This window comes from Chroicocephalus ridibundus, chromosome 6, assembly GCF_963924245.1.
Source record: "Chroicocephalus ridibundus chromosome 6, bChrRid1.1, whole genome shotgun sequence".
NCBI classification, from domain to species: domain Eukaryota; kingdom Metazoa; phylum Chordata; class Aves; order Charadriiformes; family Laridae; genus Chroicocephalus; species Chroicocephalus ridibundus.
In genome coordinates this window covers 54,443,728-54,462,349 of record NC_086289.1, presented here as the reverse complement: position 1 = coordinate 54,462,349, position 18,622 = coordinate 54,443,728, and the positions used below count along the sequence as shown (strand labels likewise).

The window sequence follows — 18,622 nt, the reverse complement described above, 5'->3', positions numbered from 1 at the left end:
TCTCTGTTTATTGCACTCCTCCTGTTTTTCCCTCTTCTCTTGAATTATTTGAGTTTCTTGTTTCCACCAGGGAATAACGCATCTCTTTTCAATAATGCAATTCAAAATTCAAAACCAACATGGCTGATTTGGAAAGAGTGGTGGCCATAATAAAGAAAAAGATCACTAGCCTCTTTCAAGATAGTCTGGGGCCTCATCTCTATTAAGTAAAGGACAGGTAATTTGAAGCGATGCCTGTCCTTTACAAAATCAGCTGCTCTCTACTAGAATATCCTTCAGCCCCTGCTGTATGGAAATCTGCAATTTTGAACAAATAACAGAAAGATGAACACCAATACTTACTCCTATTTTAAAAAAATAAACGGCTCTTTCAAAATCCATGGCATTAGGATTTAGTTCATTTTGCAAGATTTCCAATTGTGTAGGCTTATGTGTAGGAAAATGGGATTTCAGTGAGATTAAATTTGTGATAACACTCAAGAGTCTGTGCTATCAAAATAGTGTGGCACAACATTTTATAAAAGATTACAAATTTTTAAGATTTTTTCATTTATTTTAGCTTCATAATCTAATGGTGGTTTTAACTTTTTCAACATACCATTCTTAGCTTCAGAATATTGTTGAAGTTCTTGAGACATAATTGCCTAAAACCTAAGTTACTTTAATTTCTTTTTTTAAAACTTCAACTGAAGTTACTTTTACAAAGAAAAACTGTTGCTAACCTGAATGATAAGGTGCTTAAAAACTAGTGCCTTCGAAAATGTACTCAGCAAATGTTAAAATGTTTGGTGTTCTGTAATAGTTACAACGTTCATTTTAGAGATGCCATAATTGAGACCATTCATAGGAATAAATGCCAGCAATTGGAATTCCCTGGTTTTAATATTTTGGGCATTATACGTGCAAATTTGTTCTTTAGTTACAGATCTGCAGAGTGCCCTGTTTAAGTCCTCAATGATGTCTATCTTTGGTGCTATTAGGGGATTACTCTTGCTTTTCTGCATAAACTTTTTTTGTTGTTGTTGTTTCCTATGGCAACACACTGTCTAGGTAAAAATGTCTACTAGTGATCTGTATGTTCTTCAGCATTGCTTTAAATATCTGGATTATTTGCAAGATATTGATATCCAGTCCGTGAAACAACTGTGCTGGAATCCCTGTTCACATAGTATCATCTGACAAAACTCTTTAGAGGACTCTCCGTTATTGTTTAATTAAGAAATAAGGCCTAGAGACAGGTTTATTTAAAATGTGTGCTGTAAACTCTCATAATGGAAAAATAAATCCATGTTCTGAACAACTTTCAGTCCAAACCAAAAAAGATAAAGCATGTAAGAATGGGGCAGCTTCATATAATGAACATTGAGAAAGTTAAATGAAATGATAGAGGGGTTAAATATTGTGAATGTCAAGCTTTTATGTATTTTTAAATGAGAACGAGGCTGCTCATAAGAAATTTGTGTTGAATTAAAGGTCGGCATTCGTAGGCAAGATAAATTAAATGTTTTTTGAGTACTACTCAAAACAGCAGCCTTGTTTGTTTATGAGCTTTTTCTGTTTTTATGACATGAATGAAAACATTTTATGCTATTAGATACTGTAAGAAAGGCAGGTATTGTTTTCGCAATGGAGAAAAGCCGTTTCCATCAGAGGTGACATGATAAGGGAATGGCTAAGACAAAGAGGCTCCAGCAAAGGCTTGTAGAACATCTGTTATCACACAGACAAAAGGACAAACTGATTCATACTGGATTAGTGACTAGAAGGGTAGTCAAACATTTAACCAGGGCTAATGACATTGAGCAATTTTACCAAACAGGAAAGAAATAAAAGAGTCAGTTAATCCCTTTAGCTGTAGCACAAGGAGAAGTAAACAGAGGCAAGATATCCAGGAAGGATTTTAGGTGTTCCGGGCAGACTGTGAACCCTGCAGTACCTAACCAATGGGAAACAGGGGAGGGAAAATTCGGCTGGGGATTAGGAAATAAAAAGGTGTGTTTCAAGAACCAAAAGTGTGCCTACTTGCTAGGTCACCCGTTCTTGCAAGAATGTTCAAGTAAAATGTGCTTCGTATCGTTCACTGCCTGGGCTGCTGTTATTGGATAAGGAGCGTTTCTCACAATACTTTCCCCAAGATTTTTAACCGTATAGACTTTCGTGTATGAGGACTTAGTCAGATGTGTGCTGTTGAGGTTCCCATGGCTGCTTGTGGGACAGACTCATCATCTAATCCCAATTTTGTTCTTTTATATATAGTACACAAGCAGCTTCCTGTTCTGAACATATAGACTATGGTAGTTTAGAATTCAGGTTTGCATTCTTTGTAGGCTATTTGTTATGACTTCACTCACAAAAAAAATTTTTTCATGAGAATCAAGCATATTTATAGCTACATAAATATCTAAGCATGTCAGAATAGATACAGAATATGTTATTTTACTTTAGAAATAGCCAATAGATTACTGCCTGATATTATCAAATTCGTTAGACGAGGCACTTAATGCATTTCGTCAAGTAAGCTTGTAATAAGAAAGAGCTACTAACAAAGGAGACCTCCCCCTCAAATCTTCCCCTTTTTTAAATGTAAGAACAAATTTTGCTAATGGGAATTGTCATTATTGAAAGGCTGCCTCTTGGGGGCCAGAAGACGTGCTTATGGCAGGAGACTTCCTTGTGCAGTCTCTTTTGTGCTAAATAGGTTTCTGTTGTGTAGTGTGATCAACCCACTGCCAACTTATCTGTAGGATTTCCAATGAGTAATTTAATGTTGCTGAGATGCACTGCTTATAATATATTCTTTAGTTAAAATGTCCTCCAAAGAGTTCACATCTCATAATCACATATCATAAATCATATAAATTCTGCTTTAACTGAACTTGGTGTCAAAACTCCCATTGCTGTAGTTGGGGTGGGAATTTCACATTATTATTTCATATAAAAGCACATAAAGCATTATGATTTAAAGTTATCTATGTAAAAGTAAGCCCAGCACTAAAACTACTGCTGTTTCAGTAATACAGGAAATGACACCGCATGGAGAACTAAGTGTGTGAGACAGAAAAATAAATTTCTTCTTTACAATTTGTCTTTGACAAAACTTACAAAATGTGAAAGTTTCAGGAAAATTTTCAGTTTCCTTGGTATGTAGGGAAACACAGAATCGTATTTTCTGCTGATATAAGCACTTAATGGTGTTTTTTTTCCTAATGCTGAGAAAGATTTTATCCTGTAAAATGCAACTCATTTATTTACTTATGTTTCCCAGCCACTTTCAGTTTCCCCTTCTAGGTTAATTTCTTTTCCCTCAAAATGCATTTATCCAGGTCCCTGTTTCCTCTGCCTTCCAGGGGAAGACTTAAATTCTTTACCAGACTCTCCTCATTTCTTTAGTGACCTAAGCCCCCAAATCTCCCTATCTTCTAAACCCTTTGTTCTTAGCTGCTACTCTGTGAGATTTTAGTTTTCATTCCTATCTTTGGTTTCTAGGCCTGGCCCATTCTGGAGCAGGCAATAAAGGAAATCCAGGTTTACATCTCTGGTCATATCCTGGATGAATTAAGGTCTGTTATGTTATAAAGTTATATGTGCACAATACCATTACGTGTATGAACTATGTGAACAGGACTTGCTCGTTGAAAATACAATCTTTGAAATATTCAGGTTATCAGTAACTGGAATTACTGGAGACTCTAGCAAATTTCTGTTAAGGATGTGAGTTTTCAAAACTTCTAGCTTGATCACGTAAGAGTGAACATGGCACAAGTCACATCTGTGAAGGCACAAGAAACATCTGTGAATCAAACTCATCTTCTGACCTCTCCATCTTCCACTTTAGAGTTTCTACTTCTTGATGCAAAGCCCAGGGCTGTTAAAACTATTCAGAGAAAAGGGCACTGGATTTTAAGAATGCACAAATTCTATTTTTTCAGCAGCCTTTTTCTCTGAAGTACTTGAAACAATTAGCTAAAACTCTGGCCTTTGCTCACCCTACAAGTCTTGCTGTGGCATTTACCCAGCAAAGTATCACCGGAAAGGAGAGGACTGCCAAACCAATGGCATCCAGCTCTGTGGAGGAGGTTTTTTCAGCCGTAATGATCGTGCATTGCAAATGTCAGTATGTCATCTGCATCATTAGGATTTTTATGTTATTTTGTATCCTCCTAATAGGGCATTAGAAGCATTCGTTTTCTTTGCTGTACAAGATAAGGACTTGTTGCTTGTAGTGCAGACTGCATAAGGTGTGAGGTCCAGTCTCTTATATTCCGCATAATTTAATGGGATTTCATACATATGTTTAAAAGACTTTGTAAGCATCCTCAAATTGGCTGTTTTTTAGAGGAAGGCCTTTGCCGCTTAGAAAGACAGGATTCCAACAGGCTGGGCTGAAGCTCATTGAAGTTAGCAGATGAAAGCCTAAATTTTCTGCCAATTTTACAGGAATCAACAACCTCTTTAAGCTAGAGATGAGAGAACATATTATCAGTATGTTTAAATGGAAAACACATCCATTATGCTATTTTGGAAAAAAAAGAAAGAAACATTTACATTTGTAAAGTAATTCTTAACCCTTATAATTTGCTACCTCAAGTTTTAATGTCCTAAAGTTTAGAAATCTGGAGTTAAATCAGCTAGACAATATTGACTCTTCCCTAGAATCAGTAGTTACAGCTTCTAATATTCACTTTTTTCCCTTTCATAGTTCTTTTGTAAGGTGTTATTTTTGGATCAATGACATTTTATAAGTATTTTAAGTCAGAAACCATTTGAATTTTGGAAATATCATTGTACTGTATTCATTGTATACACACCGCTTTCCACCCACTCCCCCCATCCCAAACAAGTGTCTGTCTTGACTTACAGAAAACATGTTGTCTTTCCCCGTAAGATGATGTCCTCATACATTTTGTCTATATTGTGGTCCAGTTATAATAATACTTCTGCACTGATAAATTGCAGCTCTGTTCACGGGCATCGAGACTTGGTAGATATAATTTACAGAGAGTATGATTGCCTTCAGAAATCATGTGCATGTCTTGCAGTCTGATAAACCAGGCAGTTCCCTTTTAGAGTTGTGGTCATTACAGACACAGAGTTTTGTGTACCTATAGCCATACTCATAGCAATGGGCTTTTTGATAGATTGTCAAAGACCTTGGCAGGGGGAGGTGGTTGATATTTTCTTTTCCTACTGATGATGTATCAGTGTCACGTCAGTGATTTTGTTCTCTGTTTCTGTTGCAGAACTTCCCCTGGGACGTTTGGTGCAGGTGTAAAGTGTTCAGATACAATCATAGCTTGTAGGGGAGTTTGGTGTGAGGGTTGGTTTTTTTTCTTACTGTGTTGTCAGGTGGGAAGTGGCAGGGTGGGGTTTTGAGCATGCCATCTGGAAGGGGTAAAACCAAGGGCACTCTGTAGAGGATGGGGAAGAGGCACCAAAGTAGAATGTAGGCATTTGGCATATTTTTGGGGTTGTAAACATCTCTTCCTCCTTTTTCTACATTCATTGTGCTAAATTTTGGGACTTGTGCGTGAACTGACTTTCAAGACGACATTCCTGGGGGCATGAGATTTCCTGCAGACTCTACAGAATGAGTTTTTCTTTTGCCTTTTTCTACTTCATTGTTTTACGCGACAAGTGCATTTGCAGATGGAACACAGAGTGGCAGTTTTCTAGCAAGATGGTTTAATTACATCTGAAGGCTTGTAATCACAAGCTTTGGTGGGACAGACTGTGAAAATGCAGTGTAAATGGTGCATACAAATTGAATTGACCTCTAACTGTAATAAAGGAACAAGATAAATTGCCTTATCCTAGATGCTACAAATTATTTACATTTTGATTTTGTAAGACTGACTAATAAATTATAGAAAGGGAGGCAAGTTTAAAAAATAACAACCATCCCGCAGCATAGCATAGGTATTTTCATCTGCACATCTTAATTAAATATGTTTGAATTTATAAAAGCATTGTATTGACTTCAGCTTTTATCCAGCTAGACAAACGCAAGGAAAAAGTAAACGATAAATGCTTTCAGAGAAGATCTTTTGCAAAAAAAAGACAAACCCATTCTTTTCATTTTTTTTGGCAGTTTTAGTCTGTGTGTTACAGCTTAATACAGCTTAAGAGGGAGAAGAATTTTCTGTATAGCTCTTATCTGCTGAGTGTCCAGCTTGTTCACTTTTTTGAGTTTAGTCTGCTCTGTAGTACTCTGCTCACAGTTCCTGAAACTTCATATACAAACCTGTATATAGATTTTTTTCATCATCTTTAGCAAATGCAAATCAAAAAAATGTAGTTTGCCTATCACTTCCTTTTATAGAATGTTTTTAATTGTAAGCACCGCTAAGAAACATTAAAATATTTTTTAACCTTAGTGCCTCTTCCATTTTAAAGATAAAATAAGAATTCCCACCTTATTTTAAAGTGTATAAAAATTCCAAAAATGTCCATGTTAATCTTCAAGAGATTCTAATAAGCACCTTATATAATGGGAATTACATAATTTCTTAAATAATGTGAATTTTGTTGGTTTTTTTTTTTATTTAAAAGTAAAGTTTCGTGAAGCTTAAAGTAGACAGCAGGGTAAAAAAATGTTTGGTGTTTAAATAAATGCAGTGTGGCATTACTGTGTGTTTGGAAACATGACCTAAAGTTTGACTGTTTTCAGCATAACTGAGAAAATAATGCAACTTTAACATAGTTTGGGGGGGCATTTTAAACTAAAAATGTGGATTGAAAGAAAAAGCCTAACTGTATATATTTACGTTAAGTTTTTCAGGTTCTAACCAATTACAGTCAGAAAAAATTGTTCGTTTGTTTGGGATTTTTTCCCCCCCAGATATGGCTTTGGGTATCTGTCAGAAAGGTAAAGCTTTAAAAAAACCCCAAATCTACTTGACTCACGGGATTTCTGTAATTTTCTGCCGATATTCTATATATGTTGTCTAAAACACAATCTATTCCCCTAAAAATCAGTACAGCCTGAATCTGAATGCCTGATAGTCTATCTCAAACATTTTAAATTTATTTTTCTACAGTAATAAAAATAAATACTTAAAGGTCAGTGCTACAAAAATGGAGGGTAAAAGGAAATGTTGCTTAAGCTACAGGAAGTCATGTTTTGAGGTCCTGCTCTAAGGCAGAGGAATTAGTGGCTGAGTTGCAGGTGATGTTTTTACTTCAATATATTAGTATGATAAAACTAGAGATAGTAGATAAGGGAGGGAAAAAAATCACGTTCTTAAAGGTGGCACAACTCAAAGAATATGTAATTTGTATTTAAAAATATGCACTTCTCAAATATCTTGAAATTTGAATCAGTATCTAGAATGAGACAGAACACTTTTGAATTAGTTTTTAAAATTCTGTTTGTTTTAAAGATGCTGTGTAGGGATAGGAAAATATCAGAGGTTTATGAGAGGAATGTTGACCTGTGGATAAATACTGATTTGAACCAGCGTAACATTTTGTAGCTGCCCTTTATCTTGGAGGAAGAAATGTAAAGTATTCATTAATAGTGTTATATTTGAAGGTGCTTTTTTTTAGAACCTAGTATCTTATGAAAGCCTATGTAGTGGTGAATGTATGTCATAAGAGTTTCCGTGTTAACATTTTAACAACCTTTAGCAAAGAATATATAAACAAACTCCCCCAACCAGAACACCATCTACTAATCTCAGTATTACAGATTTCTTATTTTAAAACAAGCGTCCAAATCATTGTAAAAGAGTCAATAATTTAAATGATGTGAAAATATTTCAAATTTATAGATCTGCCAATGCAAAAGAATTGCTTTGTACTCCTAAAGAGTGTGGATTATTTCCACTATTTTTAAAATTGCTACACCATAGGTTACACAAAGCTTGTATAGTAATTTTTCCTTTGGAGATGTACCTCATAAGAGCTTACAAATAATGTGACCTTTTATTGCATTTTGCTTTTGTTTTATTGTTCCTTCCTTCTTCCTAATATCAGTCTCTAAGGTCTAGGGCTAAATTTTTCCTAATATACTTTCTCTTCTTCACGCCCCAAAATAATTTAAGGAATTATGTTGCTGTCACTCATTTGACTGTTGTTATTGCTCATGGGACACTAATGGAAAAAAGATAAGGTTTGTAGAATTGTAGTCACTGAATACTGAGTCTGTTTCTTAAGCAAAAGTGTCATCAAAACTATTCTGTAAAATCTATTGTAGGAGGAAAGGGGGTTTAGAGGGTTTTGTTTTTCTGGTTTGGGTTTTTTTTGGGGTTGTGTGGGCTTCTTTGTTTGTTTGGTTTTGATTTTGGTGAGAGCTCAGACAATTAACAGAACCAGGAGGAAAGAAAAGCTGGATTTGGTACTTCAAGTTTTAGTTGCCTAAGGAGTTCCCTTTTCATGCAAATTCTTACTTACTAGTTCATTATCGTTAAATTGTATCTGCCTTCAAACAAGAGATTGCATTTTGTTCTGTACCACATGTGTCAATCAAAGCCTTAGAATCATATCAGAGTACAAACGGAGCATATTTATGTGTCTGACTGTTGAGGCAATTCACATATTCAAATAACAGACACAGAATACTTCAACTGCCCTGCAAACTGGAATCCCAAATGCCATACAAAGCTCTGAAATTGCATCCATCGCTTTTCATGTTTCAACATTGTCAAGACTTTTGGCCTTCGTTCTATTACATAAACTAACCAATCTCTCCTGGCTGTACAGTCATTACAAGATGGAGAGATTTGAGTTCCCTATTTTCCATTTCACCTTTCCCTGAGACATCCCCAGTTTAATCTTGCCATTGTTTAGTTATTGCAAAAATGTCCAAAACCACTGTGAAAGAATATATATTGCAACATATAAATGAACTCAAAGTTCTCATATTAGTGGTTAGAATATAAAATAATTCAGATTTAAAAGGATCTCAGATCATTCATCCCGGGTTCACAGTCCTAATGATTGAAGAATGAAACAAGAAAGGAAAAACAATGACCTTCAGTTTGCCATAAATATATTTGTTTGCTTTTTCCAAATAGCCAGTGAACAAAATAATTTGTTAATTCTTAGCTCTTCCACTGTGGCCAGAGCCCTCTCTGTTGTCTTGGTGTTTATTGCGACTTCCTTCACATAGAAGAAACTATGTGTGAGAAACCTGAAACTCATTCTTGGGGTTTTGCAGAAGACACAAGGCAGGAAAGAGCTTAGGGTTGGGGGTGTGTGGAGGGGGTTTTGTTTGGTTGTTTGTTTTTACAGTGGGGTTATTTTAAATAATCCCATCTGGTTCAATTTGGTTTTGCTTCAGATGTCAACCCTTCATCTTTGAGGTGATTTCTGTTACCTCACTAGGTGTTTTCATCAGCATCTGTTGCACACAACCAAGTAATATGTACAAAAATTACCGTGCATCTGGACTTGGTGAAAACGTGGTAGATATTCATTGGTGCAGTGTAGTACATTCTTCAAATGGCAATTTATTTAGGTTAACACCATTGTATTACTTATGCAGGAGTTCTAAAACCATTTTGGCTGTGGGAACAAAATCTTATTTATAAGCCTAGCAAAGCTAAGCCTCTTAGAAAATTAAAAGGAAAAGGAAAATGCATCTTCTACTGTCCAATAAATAGGAGATGGGTGGTGAGAGGGACGCACATTGAAAGCATTCAGGAATAAGACAATCTAATGGTGTGTGGTGTATCCCCTACTTTAAAAGTATCTTTTTGTGTAATTATTATGTAATTCAAGACCAGATAGTCTAATGTTCAACAGCTGTATTTGAAGGACGGATTTTTTCAGAAAAACTTCAGATCCCATTTAAGCATAACTAAAGCTGGTTGAACAGAAAAGAGGTGGCAGATAACAAAGTGATTAAAATGCAGTTTATTTTTTTACTACAATGTACAGAGCACAAAAGTAATTTTAAATATTTTTCCAAAAATGTAAAATGAGAAGTTGACCAAGAGTCCAATATTCTCACCTGCCCGTCTGCTTGCCTTTGTGTCTTGATGAGAGTTGTGTTTCTCTCGATGTCTTCTCTCTTGCATCGGAATTTTGCAACTGAAAGCAATTCCTTCAAAAGTGTCTGACCCTAATTATGTCTGACAGTTGGGAACACATTAAAAATGTTTTGAAAATTGGCTTTTTGTTTTGGTGTCTTAATTGGAGGGATGTCTGTAAGTGTTGGTTTTCTCATCAATGAATTGTGGTACAATATGCAAATAATTTTGGTTTAATATTTGAATGTTTATAAAGTACTTTGGGATCTTGTCAGTGGCTTTTTGAGTAATAACATTAATATTGGACATACATTAAATAATTTCTCTTTAAAGATAAAATGAGCTAAGTGGGTGTAAAATACAAATCAAATTGATTAGGCATACTATTTCTTTCCTAGTGAACAAACACAAGCCCTGGATTGAGACATCATACCATGGAATCATAACAGAAAACAATGACACTGTAATTTTGGATCCTCCCCTTGTTGCTTTGGATAAAGATGCACCTGTGCCTTTTGCAGGTAAGAACATACATTAACAGCAACATTTGAACATACAGATTGCATTATGAAGTTATTAGCATTTTCAAGGAATGAATTTGCAGTGCAGAGTTAATGTAATCTGGAGGACACATTTAGAGGCTGTGTCTGAGTACTCAGGACTTGACCATTGGCCCATAGACCTTGGAATGAGTTGTCTTTTACAATGAATGTATCTGCTTATTTGTTGTGAAGCAAAAGTAATTATAAACAGCATAATGCAGCTTCCACTATCAACAGTTTTTAATGAAAACGCAAGAATTGTGTAATTAAATTTGAATTTGCTTTTACAGAAATGAATCATTATAATTGCCTAAAGTAATAATACGTAATTAATTTTGTTTAGTAATAACACCCCCTCCTTTCTCTCTTCTTGTTCCGCTCCCTGGCCCAAATCTGGCTATGGACAAACTATGTGATAAATAATTAAAGTTGCTCAAGTTTTATGTTACTGTATTTGTACTTTATAACTGTCAAGAGTTGGACAGAAAATTTAATGGAGAGTTTGAAGATTTTTTCCCAGATCACTGTGTGATAGATGTATGTCATATAGAAGTTATTACTTGTATTAAGTCTATTTTTCCTGACACTTATTCTGTTATGTTATAGGTTCCTTAAACAGAAAAGGGTACTTTTGCACGCCAAGCAAGTTTTCTCTTGAATTCCCTGTTTCATTAAAAATAGTTTTTGAAGAAAAGGGAGACTATTAAGGCTTGATAGCTGTTCTGAAGATCCTAAAAACATGCAGTTGTTAAAATGTTACATTGCTTAAGAATGTTTATAAGGAAAAGAACTAGTGAAGATGAGTATCCTTGTTCTTGTGGAATACAGTCATGTTCAGTAAGCAGTAAGTCAAAGTAATTGGCCCAAACTGCATTTTACCAGATCATGTAAGAATTGTTGGTAGCCAGTTTCCCTCAAAAGCATATACTGGCATAAACTCATACTGTGCAAAAAAGGGATTAATGAATTTTTTTTTATATATTTAACTCCGTTTTAATATCAAGATTGTTTGTCATTTGTGGTGCCCCATGATTCTTGGTTGCCCAGAGCACTTGTCTTCCTCAACCATAGAAGCACTGTGGATGTTCAGTGGAGGGAACCCAGCGAAATTTAGTCAGAGGAAAAAGCCTCGAATAGCATATGTGTATGGATACAGCATGAAATATTTTTGGCTGATGATTAGTTCCTATGGCACCAAGTTACTTGCTAATGGAGGCGTTGTCAACGTCCATTCAGAGATAAGTAGACATCCTCTAACTGGGAGGTACTAATTATAATCAGAGCAGGAGTACTTCATACAAAGATGCTCAAGATAAGGTGTTCCGACTCCATTACTAGTTTTTGAAGCAAAGCAAAAAAGTTCTTGGTTCTTGTTTTATGTATTCATTGTTTTCTTGTTTTATGTATTCATTAAGAAGCAACTATATATTAAAACAAACAAAAAGTGTGGAATGAGACTTTGAATGATAAACAGTTACCTGTAATGTATTTGAGTACACTTTTTTTCTTATAATGGTAACTTTCACATACCTGTGCAATTCATTCTTCCAGTTATTTGTGGAAAACAGTGATATAAATTTAGATTAAATCCTTGCTAAGCTAAACCTATCTGAGAAATCTTCAGATACAGTTATTTAGAAATAAAGATTGACTCCTAGTGAAAAGATGCCCTTTTCATTTTGGAGGGATTTTTCTATTACTATGAAAGTTTCATCTCATATTTGCTTCTTTTATTTGCATTCCCTTGGGATCCTTACACGGATGTTAATTGCATGTGCTGTTTCACTGATACTTTTAGAAACTCTTTGCTGACTGGGGATTTGCTAGCCTGGTGTTTTTCTTCACTTTTACATTGGAACAATTGACATGTTTTTTTTATGAATTAGTGATTTACTTTTCTTGTAGAAAATCGTCCTTTGAAATACTGAACTTGCACAGACAGACTGGCTTTTCTGATACGGGTTACATTAGGCAGTAGTTTTAACTTAGTTTCTTCATTTAGTCATTTTAATTATTTATGTTTTAAGTAGTATTATGTGGTCTGGGAGGGAAAATACTTGGTGTGTATTCCCTGATAGTAATAGTTCATTTCAGGTAATGTGCATTTGGCCTCATGATCAGCAACCCAGACATAATATTATAATACTGATTGAACCCTTAATTCCCTTAAAGGGCTTGGATTCCCTACCTGTTTGGAAAAACCTCTGTGTGCTCTTTTTTTTTTTTTTTAAGACTCTTGTGTTTTTAAATTGTTGGACTAACTTCTTATTTCTGTTTTAAATTTCTGCTTTAATATAATGTAATTTTATTTGGTTTCGTAATGTCATTAATTTTATTATAGGTCTTTATGGAAGATTCAATTTGTGTAATGTGTTTAGTAAGAGAAAACTGAAAAGAGATACAGCTGCAACATTAATAATATTCAGTAGCTGTACATTTAGTAGTATTTTGTTTTAACTGTGGAAAACTTATTTTACACTATAATATAGCAATTTTCACCTGTACCAGAGTATCAGAGCTCCATCAGTCCCTTTCCTATCACCCTATTAATGTTTTCAGAATTTTGTCCAGCTATTGTAGAAAAAAAATAATTAAATTTATAGTCTTTTGAAATATTTTCCATGATTTTTTTTTTTCAAATGGGCCCAGATTCAAAAATGTATCACGGCAGTTTCTGACCTGTTCTTAGATATCTACTTAGATCTCCTAGAACAAGCTATATTAAGACTAATGTACATGGTTTCTACCCCTGGAACTACAGCTGCAGCAATAGTTTAGCGGAAGACCGTGGGCTGTTCCATCAGTATTTGTGTTAGCTCATGGAAGTAGATATTCTTTTCAATAATATCAGCGTGTATTTGACTTAAAAAAAAAAACCACAAAACCAGACAACAAAAGAACCCCTCCAGCAAACCAAAACAAAAATCAAACCTCAACTCAGCTTCTATATATCCTTTCAGCTTTCATATGAGCATAAGTTCCAAAGAAACAAAATTGAGCTAACAACAGAAAGAAAACTCTGAAGTTAACCACCTCTTTGATGTTCCTAGGGAATGCCTATATAGCTACGTAGCTAGATGCTATGTGCACAGTGCAATCTTTCCATCTTTCTTAATTTCTTCTTTTTTAAGTGCTCATCTTACATCAATGACAGGCTAAGGAAAATTTACAGGGTTTATCATTGAAAGGGGTGACAGGTCACAGTAAGTGAAATGCGTATTTATTTCGTACATTTATTTACTAATTTATACCTATTTATTCCATGTTTATTTCTATATCTTGCTAGTGAAGGTGTAATCCTTTTGGAACCACGTTTAACTTGTGGAAGAAGGGTGGGTAGTTGCTATGTTTATGGCCAAGGCAAGGAGAGCTTCAGAAAGGAGGTGCAATAGTGTCATGCCAGAAACTATGTCATGTCAAAATGAGTGTGCTGGGGCCACACACTGGAGACTGTAAACGTCACTGAGTTGTGGGTTTTTTATCTCCAAATTGTCTGCATTATGCTTTATAAAACAAAGTTAGTGTTGAGGTCTGGGATATCTGTAGATAAGCTAGCATTGTGGTCTCTAGGACTATGATGATGGCAAGACATGCACTACTAATAGCAGATACCAGCAGATAATGAGCTTGCACTGTTCTTTTCATGCAGGAAAGCACAGGTCTGCTGTACAGCTCTGGCTTAAAGGAACCAGGGAGGGTTGTTTGTACCACTTACTGTAAAAGCTCTGAGTTCAGCAAGAGGACCCTGGAAGCTGTGTAGGTTATCCAGCTCTGAGCTATGTATTATCAGGGATGTTTTGAGAAATGCACAAATAGATCACCTTGCTCCTGTCGATTGCCCTGGTGCATAGGTAGTTTATGCATTTCATATTTTCCACCTGAGCAAATGATCTCTCACAGAATAACTACTTTGTTACTAAGTACAAAAGCAGAACTAAGCTATTAAGACACATTTGATATTCATTGATAATTCTTTTCTGCCCCCAATGTTTTGGTTTGTTTTCTATGCCCATTCTTATGTTCTCATTTTTTAGTTTAAATATTAGTTGTGGCATAGACCAACTCTAAACAGTATTTTTGTTTTATCTTCTGGAAACTTTAACATTTTTCCTAATACCTGTGCCTTTTTTTCTCTCCATGGCTGCTACAGTAAGTCTTATAAACTGTCTTCTCAACCCCTTCTAGTAGTACACATGTTATGGTGCACGTCAAATTGCTATTTGTAGAGTGGGCACAAGAGACAATTACTATAATCTGCACTTTTTTTCTCACCTCTGTCTAATGTTTAAAATCAAGGGTGATGACAGGAGAAAAAGGAATCTTATGTGCAGTTACCCTCTCAACAGGTTTGTGTTTCCAGGGAGGACTAACAGGACTAAATGCGCCTGTGAAAATGCTGGCTGTCAGATATGATCAGCCTATTTCATAACTGGAGCATGAAGACTTCCACAAGATTGCAATGAATGGTCTTTGGTGTCTCTTTATCTTATGAATTTATTGTGAATTGTGCAATGATTGGAGCATATGTAAAATCATGGTTCTTAAAATTATGGTATAAACATATTCACTTTCTTTTTTTCATGCAAGTATATTTTTCAGACCCCTAGTTTTGAAGGAAATCTTGAAAATACCATTGCACCAGAGGTAATATGAGTAGTTTTCCAAACTTCAGTTTTTCAAGTCCTGACCTGAAAGGGTTTTTCACACACTGGTGTCGAGATGCAACTGATCTTTAAAATAACTACACTCATCACAGCAGCCTGGAGCCTTTTGCAGGGTATCACAGGAAAAAAAACCCAAAACTGCAAAACCCATGAAGAAACTGCAAGTCCTGTATGCCTGCATAACTGCAAGTTATGCCTTCCATCCTTCAAACAGAATTCTGTAGGTGCAGTGTGGACTTTGTTATTATCTAATTTAGGGAAATACATTGGAGGAATCTCTCTTTTTAAAAAAATATAGTAAAACCCACCCAAAAGAAGTAACGTAACTTTAATTAGACTTGCACCAACCTGCAGGGTCAGCTGTACAACAGTCAGCTATTACATGCTGGTTATGAGGCTGGAAATCACTTCAAGGATTTGACTTTCAGGCTTAGGAGTGGTTTGGCTAGAAACATGGTAAAATCAACTGAATTAATTTGACGGTGTTCTGTTTCTGTGATAGCAAGAAATTCTAACAAAATGCTGTAGGATTTTGCAAGGCTATTTGGAAGGGGCACCTGCCTGCATTTCGATAACAGCAACTGCATTTCATCAGCAGTGTTGTACAAAAATACATCTGAGAGGAACTTCAGGATGTCTCCAGTCCATCCTCCTGCCCAAGGCAGGACCCATTATACCTGTGTCATTCCTGATGAATAGTTTTCTGTCCTAATCTTTGAGATCTATAGTGACGGAGATGCAGCAGCTTCCCTCGGCAGCCTATTCCACGCTTCACCATACTCGCTGTTTTTCGTGGCGCTTAACCTGAACTTTCTGTACTGCAATTTTAGCCCATTAGTTTTTGTCCTATCCACCATGACTAGGCAGAGCAGATCATTCTTTTTTTCAGCAACAGCCTTTTATGTTACTCCCTAAAAGCACTGTGGGCATCTTAAACAGCATGGGCGTGGGGAGCTTGGGCTGTCTGTTGTGAAGCAGGGAAATAGGAGGTAACTTTCAGAACAATGATATGATGAATGCCCTTTTCACCTGTAAAATGAGGAGCCTAACTCTTCACTATGTCACCGTTATTAGGCTGATACGCTTGCATTTGAGTGCAATGTCTCACACGTTAAGCTGGATAATTTTACCACAGTGAGTTGTGCCCATTAAGTCTTAAGCTGCTTTTATGCTCTTGATAGTTTTACAGATAGCCTTTCTTCAAAAGGTCAGGTGTGTGTCTTCCCTGCTCCACGCAGACAGGTACTCTGTATCTCAGAAGCAGCTGCAAATTAGACCTCCTTTGCAGATGGAACCCTAGTCTCTGACTATATTTTGACTGGGCTAAAACCACTGTAAAAGATAAGGAGGCAATAAAACCAGCCAAGAAGGATGTCTAAATATTCACTAAACTTCAAGCTACATCCAAAAACTCTCCCAAATCATCTTTGTTATTTTTGCAGTTCATTCGCGTATATTCTCAACTGCACCACGGCAAATCCAGTAGTTGTCAGTCCACTTACACCCAGGAGCTGAACACAAAATCCCATTTCTCTGCTTCAAACTGTGAAGCTGTCTAGCCTTCTCGTTTGTTTGTTTTTATTGATAAGCAGTGGCATTAATAACAGAAACAATCTTTTTGGAACAACGTTAAAAATATGGAAATTGTTTTTCAAATTGTGACTCTGAATACTATTGTTTTTAACTTACTATCAGCCAAACTTAAAACATGCTGTCAGTTTACAATGCCCGGAATTCATCAGTGTTAAATATTTCACTGTGAAAATGATGCATAATCAAAATATCTGAACTGTAAGTGAAGTAATTCAGTATTGCAGTTGTTTATTACAAATCACCTGCTAATTTTTTAAACTTCAATTTTGAAGTTTAGATTTATTCATGTAGCTTAATTAGTTAAGACAGTAGCCTTTAAAGGCAAAAAAAAATAAGAAAAAGAATCTCTTCATGGTGATCATAACCTAAGGTAGAATAAAAGATTGGCAATAGCACAGTCGATTCCAGACATGCTGGTTTTGACCTAAGGGAGAGTGCTCGTCATCCAGTAAAGTTAGAGTGATAAATGCTCAGACTTCAGATTAAGAATGCACCAAAAAAATCACTCTGAGAGTGACCTCTGTTGGTTAGTCCCTGAAGTTCAGAGATGAGGTGTTTGAGGGTTTGGGGCTTTTTTTGTTCCTGAAGTTTTTGCCAGTTAAGTTTCATTGCCTTTCTTAGTCAGTTTGACAGCATTAAAATAAAAGTAGGTAACATTAACATCTCGAAAGAAGACTAAAGATTCAAGAATTTAGACTGTTCTAATAGAGCTTTTAGTCGCTGCTGAATGGTCAGTCACTGCAGGAGTAAGTGGTTAGGAGGAAAATTAGACTTTAACACATGGACAGTGAATGTAAGTTGCTTCTGGCAGACACAAACGGTAATGAATGGGAACATTGAGATAAACTTTATTACACCTAAATATGCTAAATTACTCGAAGCTGGAAAGAAGCAAGCAAAGTAACCAACTAATTATGGTTTGATGATATTCACTTGGGCTTTTAGACTTATTATGGAAAATACTGATGTGAAATCAATTGGAACTTTTTTGAATAGTTTTCTTTATAAATAAGACTTGATCTTTGGAAAATTATGTCAGGATATTACTGTGGATATGCAAAGATACACATGAGGACAGGGACCGAATGCAGCGTTTTATGGTGCTGAAGTATCATACTAAATGACTACTTAATTAAAAAAGCATTTAATTAAAACAGGTTATAACTGAAGTTGTCAGGAAAATAGTGTCAGTTATTAACCTTCTGGGCTGTTCAGAACACTAGAGATAAAATGAAATGGGAAGTACTGGAATTGCTAGGCCTATGCGTCCCCAAGTTGGTAGCTGCTCCGACTGTACTTCTTCGAAATTAATGAAGCCTTGCAGTATGAGTACCATTACATCAAATAAAAAAACACAAACTTTAATAATTTGTTAATGTTGTTATCATCAGAACTAGGGCTGGTGATAGCTAGATAATCCAGTAAAACAAAGCTTTCTACAAAAAAGGTAACACTAGTGTATAGAATTGTTCTATTCAAAGTAGCAAAGATCCGTGCCGAATTCAAATGCAATGTATTGTAGGAATGATTGTTATCCAGCAGCCTGGTCCATGACAGGGGAAACTTGAGAGACATGGTTTTCTTGGACCTTCCTGCTGGTCTGCTAAAAATCTCCAGCTCCACCAGTAAGATCCTAATGGTTGTGAAAGGTAGAAATGCAATGTAGAGTTATTGACGATTCTGGAAAACAATTGTTTCACTTGAACTGAATCCAGAATCAAATAAAAAAAAAAAAAACCACAATAAAACAAAATACAGTAATGGAGGAATGATAAATTCTCTTTCTTAACCAAATCTAATTATATTAAGCAAACTTTATAAGAAATTCAGAAAAATAACAGTCCATGCTTCC

At 35.7% G+C, this 18,622-nt stretch overlaps 1 protein-coding gene across 3 annotated transcripts in view; it reads left to right on the top strand.

Moving 5' to 3' along the window:
• Window positions 1–18,622, top strand: part of CLSTN2 (calsyntenin 2) — a 377,450-nt gene that overhangs the window by 143,946 nt on the left and 214,882 nt on the right. For all 3 annotated transcript variants that reach the window (XM_063337606.1, XM_063337605.1, XM_063337607.1), the window contains exon 2: window positions 10,370–10,492. In XM_063337606.1, coding sequence (XP_063193676.1) covers window positions 10,370–10,492 — 123 coding nt within the window. The remainder of the gene's footprint in view (window positions 1–10,369; window positions 10,493–18,622) is intronic.